Source organism: Molothrus aeneus, chromosome Z, assembly GCF_037042795.1.
Source record: "Molothrus aeneus isolate 106 chromosome Z, BPBGC_Maene_1.0, whole genome shotgun sequence".
Classification (NCBI taxonomy): Eukaryota; Metazoa; Chordata; class Aves; order Passeriformes; family Icteridae; genus Molothrus; species Molothrus aeneus.
This window is the reverse complement of record NC_089680.1, coordinates 49,216,387-49,226,557: the sequence shown is the minus strand read 5'-3', so window position 1 is coordinate 49,226,557 and position 10,171 is coordinate 49,216,387. Positions and strand designations below refer to the sequence as shown.

Sequence of the window (10,171 nt, the reverse complement as noted above, 5' to 3'; positions counted from 1 at the left end):
GCACAGTTAACTTGATCTAGCACAGGAGTGCTGCAGTCAGTCCTTGTGACCTATACATGAGGCACATTTTTCTTTTAGTTTCACAAAACTAATTTCTGTGATTCTTTTGTGAGCAATTTTGCATTTTTTAAAATTTAATGACAAGTTTTGCTTCTCATCACAGGACCCTGGACCCTATAATTGCCTGAAAATAATCTATTTTATTTTGCATATGACCACATTGGCATAAAAATCTATAATTAACCTTTATAAAAATTTGTTCAAATTGGTACTGCCTAAGAAATGGTAATGTAGCTTGGTAATTCTGAAATGTCAGAGTAACTTCTACTTTTAGTAATGTAGGGGTACAATGTTTAAATGGCAGGGGATTGCAGAAATGACCACACAGTAAAGTGACTATAATGACCTTTTGAAAGAGAGTTCAGTAAATGGGCTTATAGTCTCAATTTTACAGCTGTCTCAATTGCAGCTAGTATCAATTTTACTGTCGTAATAATTCACCCTTCCAAAGTGAAACACTGATGCTTTGGTTCTCATAAAAGAAGACCATTTTGATAAAAAGTCTTATGTTAAATTTAATAAAGAAATTATTTGTTCAATTGAGGTGTCTGTTAAACATGGCTTATCATCAAACAAACAAACAAGTAAAGCAATACCACCCAAAAAACCAACAGTGTATTTCAGACAGTAAGAACACATGCCTGAAACACTTGTTCGCTTTCCTTTCTGGCTTCAAAATTAAAGACCTTTTCTTCAAGGAATTGGATAGACTCCAAATCTTTCTTTCCCTTGTCATTATTTGGTGTTTTAAGGAAGTCAGGAGCACCAATTGCACAAGAAATCCCTAACTACAGACCGGAACAGGTACAGTGCACATTCAAACTCCAGAGACCCTATCCACAAATTTCAGTGAGTTTTCTAATAACCAGTAAATTAATTTTATTTATACAGGGTAGCTAATTTGCCCTATATAAAATTTTCCTAAAGAAGAGCAAAAAGATAAAGAAGATGCCTTGTTTGAAGCCAGCAAACAGAGAAAAGATACATCTGCTTAATTTGTCTATTCCAAAGCTAGAGACAAAACTATTGCTCCACAAAACCAGTGAAGTAATTTTTTTCGAACCATTGGCATATTTTCCTGTTATCAGAAAAGAATAACTTAAACTGGAAACTCAGCTATAAAGAAAGGGTTCCCAAATCAATAACAGCAGTTATTTAGTGAAATTAGAATGTAGCATTCATACATAGAGATAAATTGAAAAATCTCTATTTCCAAATGTTTCAAATACTGCTTTATTAACCTCATTATTTTAATATCAAATGAATAGGGTCTTATTTGAAATATGTGGCTAGAGCACATTATAAAAATCTCCCAACATATAGCAGGTGATAATCTGTATAAGAAAAAAAAGTACATCAGAAGAACACAACACTTCATTTGTATTGCAACAAATACAAAAAAGTAACATGAACAAAAAATGTGTGCTGCACAAAATTACCTGGGTGTAACACAGAGGGAGTACTGGCTGTTCACTTCCCAAATCTGCTGATTTTTGCTGGATTGTGTGAGGCAGAACTAAGCCTAAATCTTTCAAAAGGGTGCAGTTTCACTCAGACCTAGGCTAGCCAATTAGGAAAGTAAATGACTGGTCAGAAGTGCCAGCTTGGCTTTAAGTGTACCTTTGGTATATTTGTGATCTGAGAAGAAATGGAGGGTCTCTGCATGCAAATCAAAGATACTAAATTAAGAATGGTCAAGCCTCTTGTGTTTGCTTTGTGTGAGGATTAGTTTTATGACTCATTCTTTTGGACTACATCACAAGAGCAATTGCAATAAAAAGTACAAACATTGAGAAGTATTTAATCTTTCTTCTGAGATGTTCTTCTAAAATAGATTTTCAGCTGTGCTGAACCTAATGAACCCTATCTAGATCTACAGAGACATTATTATGTGTGCCATTTTCTCGTTATATTTTGATTAAGGGTTATATAGATAAATGCAAAGTAGAATGCTAATTCATTGCTGTTTAATTAATTTAATCCCTTAGAAGCTGAAAGCAATTACTGGAACGAAAATTAAAGTGCTATCTTTACTACATGGTAATAGAAAAAAGGAACTTTTCATTTAATAATTCCTGAATTTATGGTTCTGCCCTGCGTTGACCTTATGACACAAGAGGAAAGTCTTCCTTACCACCTTCCCCACCCAAGGTTTTTGGCCAGAATGATCTGTGGTACTTTCTGGGTGATGCTGTAGAAGAAAGAAGACTATGCAAGAGTTGTAAGGGGAAGGCTGGAGCAGAGCATTTTAATCAGAAGCTCAAGCATCCCACTAGAGGTACAGTGTGGTTGTCAGAACTGGGATGCAGACTAGTAACAGTTGGCACAACCTTGTTTTCCTCTGCTTTTCAACAGGAACTGTGCCAACATATAAATGGTTAAGCCTTACCACCTTTAGCAATTAAAAAAAAATCCCATAGGCCTCTCAAGCTGCATAAATAAAAAGAATACTTTTTTCTGATCAAGTATTCTTAAAAACTAGCATTTTATCACACTTTTGCCTCAGCAATAAATGAAAATGGGGTCAGTTCCCACCACTGTAGAGTCTTCTGGACTCACTGAATGATCTGCTTGACCTCTCCAGTATTATCCTGGATATTTAAAACCACAGGTCAGTAAAATATTACCCAAGTATTCTTTTAAACTTTTTTAATCCAGAAAAGCTGCAATCATATCAAGGCTTTTCTATCTTACCTGCAGTAAGTTGCGTGACAAATTCATCCTGATTTTTTCAAGTGTAACATTCGTGCTGACTATCCTACATTTTTTCTTATACCTCCTTCATGTTTAACATAGTTACTCCTCATGCAATCTTTCTAAGAACAAGCTCCCACTGTAATCTATGACTGATCTATCTGAGCAGTTTCAAGCAACAATTGGTTGAGCTTTTATTATCAAACCTCACACTTAGGGCCTACCTGCATATAATTTTTGAACTGGAATTTTGATTATTTGTGTAAAGAACCTTTCCCAACAGTTAATCTTTTGCATAAGCAGGAAAACCATAAAGTTTTAAATATAATCAGTTTTCATGGATGGAATTTTATTTACTAATTTTTATACATTAAAAAGGTACACACTGATAGAGAAACAAGATTCTCAGACAACTCATTTTATGGCATTTCAATCAGGCATGCTGCTGCTGAAACAAAGTCCTGCTGCCATGTCATCCTTATCTGTTTCTTCTGACTTTGGGACATCTCTTCTGAGCTGAGATAAATGTGAGGCTTAGCAGTGGAATAGTCAGGAAATTTTATCATGGCATTAAAGCTGGTTAGCAAAAAACCCACAAAAACCCGAACATCCAAAAGAGGTTATTTTAGCCCAGGTCACTCAGTCCGTTACTGAAGTTACATCAGAAACCTCAATCTTCATTTAGGCTGAACAAATATGAAGCAGTTGCCTCATATTCCATCTATGATAGAGTCTTGCATTTGGGAACAAGAAAGGTACTAAAATAAAACCTAGACCTTCAAAACCAGACAGATTGCTTCTGTGGTTCCTTACAGAAATTCCTGTTCTTTTCCAGTGGCCTTTTATTAATGAGTCTTTGAAGGGGAAGGTGCAGGTGAATGATACAAGGGATAGTGAGTAGAACAATATGGTGTAGCAAGCCTAACCAGAAGTGTTTGATTGTAAAAAAAATAATTACAGCATTTGCCTGAAAAAAATAATCAGGAAAACCAAAGCAGGTCTGAAGGTAAGATGCTCCTGCAGGGATGATTTTCTGCAAGGAAGTTATGCTGGTGTGAGTTAGTTGAGTAACAAAAGAAGTTTTCTCACAGGGAGAATTGAAAGAAAAATAGCAGCTGACCTCTGCTGCAGATAGAAGTTCTCTATTATAATATTTGATTTTTTTTTTAATTAAAGGTATGAAAATGTGGCATCTTCATATAAATCTACTTGCCTTTAAAACCACACTTCTTGACTGATAAAGCATTACAGAGCAGTGTGGGAATCACAAGAGACCATGCCTCTGTAATTTACACAGCACATGAAGAAGAGCAAGTTCTTAGTTTATGGAAGCTGACTGAGAAATATAACTTCAAAAAACTGAACCAGTCATCTGTGCAGGAGAAAGTAGCCATGGCCACCTGAAATCTTACAGAATTTGGAGATGTCTGGGATTGTCTCAAAAGGATGGCTGCTAGCAAGGTGGAGATAGTACGGACTAAACTTCTGAAAGAGAATCTTGACGATTGGTGTTATTTCTGAAGCATAAGGTTTGGAGGCAAGCCTTTTTTCTAGTGATCTGCTGTCTCAGGTCATAGGTAGTATTCTGGAAATGGACTGACTAGTTTGGGATCTGCCAAACACACAAAGAGGAGTCACCCTGGCCTGTAAAAACACAGGCTGACACTGTCTGTGGATATGGCTATTCTCAACATTCGTGTGTGTGTTGGTTTTGCATGGCCTGGTCTTTGGTAGCAGCAGGGGGCACGGAGATGGCTTCTGTGAGAAGCTTCTAGAACCTTCCACCATATCTGGCAGAGCCAATCCCTGATGGCTCTGAAGATGGACATGCTGCTGGACAAGGCTGAGCCAACTAGAGATGATGGTAATGCCTCTGTGATAACATCTTTAAGAAGACATTAAAAGAAAAGTAGGGGCGCAGTTTTAATTCTAGCCAGCAAAAAAGATGAGGTGAGAACATGTGAGGCACCAAGGTCAGTGGAGAAGAAGGGGCAGGAGCTGCTCCAGGCACTGGAGCCCAGATTCCCCTGCAGGCCGTGGGGAGCCCACGGCGAAGCAGCTGTGCCCCTGCAGCCCATGAGGATCCAGGGGGGATGCACAGATCCACCCACAGCCCCTGGGGGAGGTGCCAGTGCTAGAGTGGGTGGGTGCCTGGAGGAGGCTGTGACCCTGTGGAGAGATCGGGCCCTGAACCCAGGCTGGAGCAGCCTGTCCTTAGAGAACTGCACTCCGTGGAAGGGTGACCCACGCCACAGCAGTTCTGGGAGGGACTCAGGTTGCAGCAGTTTTGGAGGACTGCTGCTCAGAGATTTGGAGCCATGCTGGAGAAGTTCACGGAGAACTGTCTCCTGTGGGAAAGGACCCCATGGTCTCACAGGGGGTCAGCAGAAGAAAACCTCGGGTGATGAACTGACCAAAACCTCCATGCCCTGTCTCCCTGCTGTCGGTGGAGAGGAGGGAGGGGTTGGGGGAAGAAAGGGGCTTATTTTTAAGGGCTTATTTTACTTCTCGTTATCCTCCTCTGATTTTGTTAGTAATAAACTCACTTTGTATCTCTAAGTTGAGCCTGTTTTGCCCTTGGAGTATTTTCTCCTGGTCCTTACCTCAACTCACGAACCCTACGTTAAATTTTTCTCTCCTCTGCCCAGCCGTAGCAGAGGAGGGTGAGTGAGCGGCTCTGGTGAGTGCCTGGCATTTGGCACCCACAGTGTCAAACCACGACAGTGTGACACACGGAGAGCGCTCCCCACCACGCCCGCCCGTGCCTCCCGGTGCTGGCAGTGGGGGTGCAGGGAGGGCAGCTTCGTCACGGTTGCGGGGAAAAGCGACAGGCGTGGGAAGATCCCGAGGGCAGACGAACAGGGAAAGGATGGCAGCAATGCTCTGCGGGAAAAGCGCAGGTGCTGCCCAAGTGCCAGCGGTGCCGGCGGACAGGAGAACATTTATCTCTCGCCGGCTGCCAACCAAAGTGTTAAACTGTGGAAACACACCGCTGCTTGGGGAATGGCGACCCTTCCGAGAGGGAAAGCGCCGCGCGTCCCCCGCGGTCGGCAGGAGCGGGAGCCCGGGCGAGAGCAAGAGTCGGTGAGGGGACGTTTCAGGAGCGGAGCCAGGCGGGAGCCGGAGCTCCTCCCGCGGGGCGGGGCTGCGGCCGGCCGGGCTGCGGCGGGCGGGCCGCACCGGGAGCGCGTAAGTGACGCAGCGTTCCCGGAAGCTGCCCGGAGCTGAGGGAAGAGCGGCTGAGCAGACGGTAGGGGAGGCAGGCGGGCTCTCGCCGCGGCTGTCGGAGGCTCGGCGGAGCCCACCAGCTTCATCCCACTCTGCTTCCATCCCTTCCCGTCCCAATCAATTGCATTGCTTGTTGGGAGCCATGTCACTCTTCCAGTCCGCCCTGGACTTCCTGGCGGGCCCCGGCTCCCTGGGAGCCGCCAGCCGTGACCAGAACGATTTCGTGGGGCAGACGGTGGAGATGGGCGACATGAAGCTGCGCATCAAGCGGGTCATCGCCGAGGGTAAGAGCGGGCGGCAGGGCCGGGCCGTGCGGGGCGGACCCCGGCGCTGCGGGACTGGGATGGGCTTCACCGCGGGCCTCTCGCTCCCGTTTTCCCCGTCTCCTTCCTAGACCGGGAGGGTTTCCTCCTTGGCAGGCCGCGCCCGGGTGGTGGCGGGCGGGCGGCGGTTCCGGCCTCTGGGGAAGGGCTGGCGGTGTCCGTGCCGCCCACTCCGAGCCGAGCCGGTGTCCCCAGGTCCGGGGGTCGCAGCAGTGTTTGGTGTTACTGTCCCGCCTCAGGAATAGCCACCGAGAGCCGCTGTGCTGTGTCGCCGTTTCTTCGCTTGCTTCGTGGTTTAAAATGCCTTCACCACATAACAGAACTCAGAGGAGTTTGTAGTCTGTCACGGTCTTTATAACCTACCAAGGACCTCATGAAAATTCTGGTTTGCGTAGGGCTTTTTGTTTGTTGGGGTTTTTTTTTCTTCCTTTGAATGACAATATATAATATGCCAAACATGCAAGGTTGCCTCTGTTGTTTGGGGTTGATTGGAAGACTACGGAATGCAGGAAATGTGTTTGCTTTAAACACGTGTGTCAGGAGGCTGGTCTTGATGTGCACATAGACTTTGGTAGAGTACAGGAAATTAAATATCTGGGCAGTTTCTAGTTTCAGTGAAGTTTTGGGTAGGTTACCTGGCACATGGCTTGTTAATCTGTTTTAGAAAATATATGTTTGATAGATGCAAATTACTTAGAAGAAATTTGGATTGTCTTAATGCTTGTGATCAGCGAAAATACTTTATTCCTCCAGCAGAAGAACCATTGAAGGCTACTCTCAGAAGACTAAAATGTGGACATTTCTATACTATTGCAGTTAAATATTCCGTTAACTTTGTAGAGATGGTTGATGTTATTTATGTTGAATACTTCAAAACTCTATTTAGAGCTCCTTTTGGTTGTTGGAGTTTCTTTCTGTAGTTTCTTCTCGTAATTATCTGATACTAAGTAGTTTTCTGTTAAGATCTTGCTGATCAGCATAGAAGAAAAATTTGGTTAGAATTAGCTACTTCAAAACAGTTGCAATCTACTTATAAAATTTTGAGCTGTAAAACAACAACTAGGTCTTCACTGCTTTATCTTCTTAAGGGTAATAATTTGTCACTTGAAAGCTCAAGCACTTTCAGCATATGATCTTAGAGAAAGCCTGGCAGTTTCTTATGTAGTAAGTTACATTTTAAACAGTACTAGATGTCATGTCCTCCTGTTCTGCTTTCAGCCTTGACTTACAGCTTCTTTATGGTCAGAGTTGCGACTGAAATGTAAGCACTGAGTAGGATGTCAATGCTAAAAGAACTGTCTGTGCTGCTGATACTGTAAAATTCTTGCCAGCAGTGACCACAGCAGTTACTGAAGGACAAAGGAAAGTTAGGGCAGGAAGCTATTTTTGAGGCATATATACTATTTGGTTCTTGGTTCTGGAGCAGGTATTTTAATACTTTACTTTGACAGCAGCCTACTGTTTTCCAGAATATGATACAGGCATTGTAAAATGTCAGGGGAAAGATGCCAAGTTAGATGACTTAAAGCAAATGGAGACATGCTTTAACTCTACAGTTCTTTACAATTTCTCTGTAACTGTTGCTTTGTGTTCCATGTTTGTCTCAGTGTTATGGTTTTATTTTATGTTGTTTTCTTTCCTTATTTTGCTAACTGAAGTTGGGCTAGCTGCTTGCTTTTTCTGGAAAATATAATTTTCTAGCCAATGTAGGTCATCTAAAAGAGCCCTTGCAGTATATTGAGTATAAAGGTAAAACAGATGTGAAATATAGAAATCCCAGCCTCTCCTGTAATCTTCAGACTTGAATTTGTCTGTAGTGTATTGTTTATCTTGCTGCTCAAATTGCATTTATCTTTCAACTCTGGACATGTTGTGATATCTTCTGATACATGGATCCACAACTGTGGCTTACATGTATTCCCTTCCATGGTTACAAATATGGGATCTGTTTTTCTTCTAGATCAGTTCTTTCATGCCAGACTCCCTTCTGGAAAGTCAAGTGCTACTTTCTGAATCTGGATTTCAAATCCATAGTGAGCTGTGTGTCATCAGCCAATGCAGACTCTTCTGTGGGCTCCTGCACTCAGCTTTGTAGCTGGTGTGAACAGTGCCTGTGGTTTAACATTGCACACTATCATGTAGTACCACGGGTTCAGTTGTTCCCCTAGCCCACAGCTCCTTCCAGCTCTATAGTGTGCACCAGTGCTGGTGCAAATCCATGTTTGGCTGTGCTCTAGGCTGAGACTTGTTGCACAGGTTGCTTGGATGCAATTTCCTGGTTGTTTCACAGAGGTGTTGTGCTGGGGTAGGACTGGCCTGATTGATAATACAGTGTGCTGCTGCAGGAGGCTGACAGCAACCAGTGGGGGATGAGCTGGTGATGATCTCTTTGGCTGATACTACCTCTAAATGCAAAAACAGACCAAGTGTGTCACAGACTGGACTAAGCACTTCTAGAATATGGTATCCTGTTTTTTTTCCCTGCCTGGACATTTCAGTAGCTCACTATAGATAAGATTTTAGAGGACTTTGGTGGGGGCCTTTGCATACAATCCCTACTTGCTCTTGTTATGATGGTGGCTTCAGGTGTCATGGCTCTCTTGGATCCTCCTCTTAAGTGCACAGACCACCACACAATTTTACTTCAATAAAATAGTTACAGATTTCCTGCCTAATACTGCTGCTTCTTTTTTATATGAGACCGAACAATTTAGAATAAACCAGACTGTGTGAAAAACGGGGAACAAGCAAGTTCTGTAGCACACATTTAACAACCATTCTTCACATGTACTGAAATCTTATGCTTCCTTTGAGTAACAAAAATTGACAAAAAAGCACACGAGAAGAGGAACATGATGACAAAAAGAATGCATTATTCAATCTGTTTGATCTAAATCTAAAGCTTTTAAAATAATGAAAAAATAATTCCTTAGTCAGAAAGATAGCAATAGGCTACAGATTTAAATGGGTGCAGACATTAATATTTTTTTGAGTTTAAAAATAGATGTCATAACTTGAATCCACATAGGTCAGTGACTTGTTACAAGCTGTTTTCTGTCAAGGTGAAACTTCTGCAATTAAAGCAACTTTTTTTTTTTCTTTACTTCAGGGCTTCTTCAGTATTTTGAGTGTGAACAAACAGTATTACAGTTTGCCAAACTTATAGGAACAATTCTATGGTTTCTGCAGCTACAGAATTCATAGGATAATGATAACCTAATTAAGGCCAGGTTTTTGGGTGGATTTATTTTGTAAACCTCTAGGAGCAGAGGCCTACTGAATGCTTAATGCCAAGTTTCTATGAACATTGTTAGTTTTATTTGCTGACAGATAGGGGAAAAAAAGATGATTCCTAAAGAACAACTAAACCACCTGACCTAGCAGCTGTCCAGCTTCCATTCTCTTTACTGTAAACATAGACAATGTTTTCAACATGGTGCAGAACAGTTCTGTTTTGTAAAGCTGTTGTTTCTTGGCTGTAGCAATTCCTGCTTGCAGGGGAGCTCAAAGTTTGAAGACATTCTACCTCTGCTTCTCAAGGGTGTGGGAAAATGTATAGATCTTTAAGTTTGGGCCATCCTTCATTCTTGAGGCAATTTCAGCATGTTACTAGGACTTGCAGTGGACAGAAATACATGACTGGACTTCAAAGACAAAACCTTGTGAATCAATGCTTGGCAACAATTAACAGAGCATCTTTTCTGTTTTGATACTCTGATAGAAAAGCTTTCAGTTAAAATGCATTGTAACTTACATTCCAGGCTAGAATTATACTGTTTCAACCAAGCTATGGTTGAAACATAAACCACTGAAAGTTGATATCGAAACAAATTTGGTCAGTATTTGGGAGGGGAGTAGGCAAGTCA

General features: G+C 42.2%; 1 protein-coding gene across 1 annotated transcript in view; it reads left to right on the top strand.

The window, feature by feature from the left end:
- Positions 1-6,045: 6,045 nt before the first annotated feature.
- GAK (cyclin G associated kinase) overlaps positions 6,046-10,171 on the top strand; it is a 67,112-nt gene continuing 62,986 nt past the window's right edge. The window contains exon 1 of the mRNA XM_066568886.1: positions 6,046-6,266. Coding sequence (XP_066424983.1) covers positions 6,125-6,266 — 142 coding nt within the window. The 5' untranslated portion in view covers positions 6,046-6,124. The remainder of the gene's footprint in view (positions 6,267-10,171) is intronic.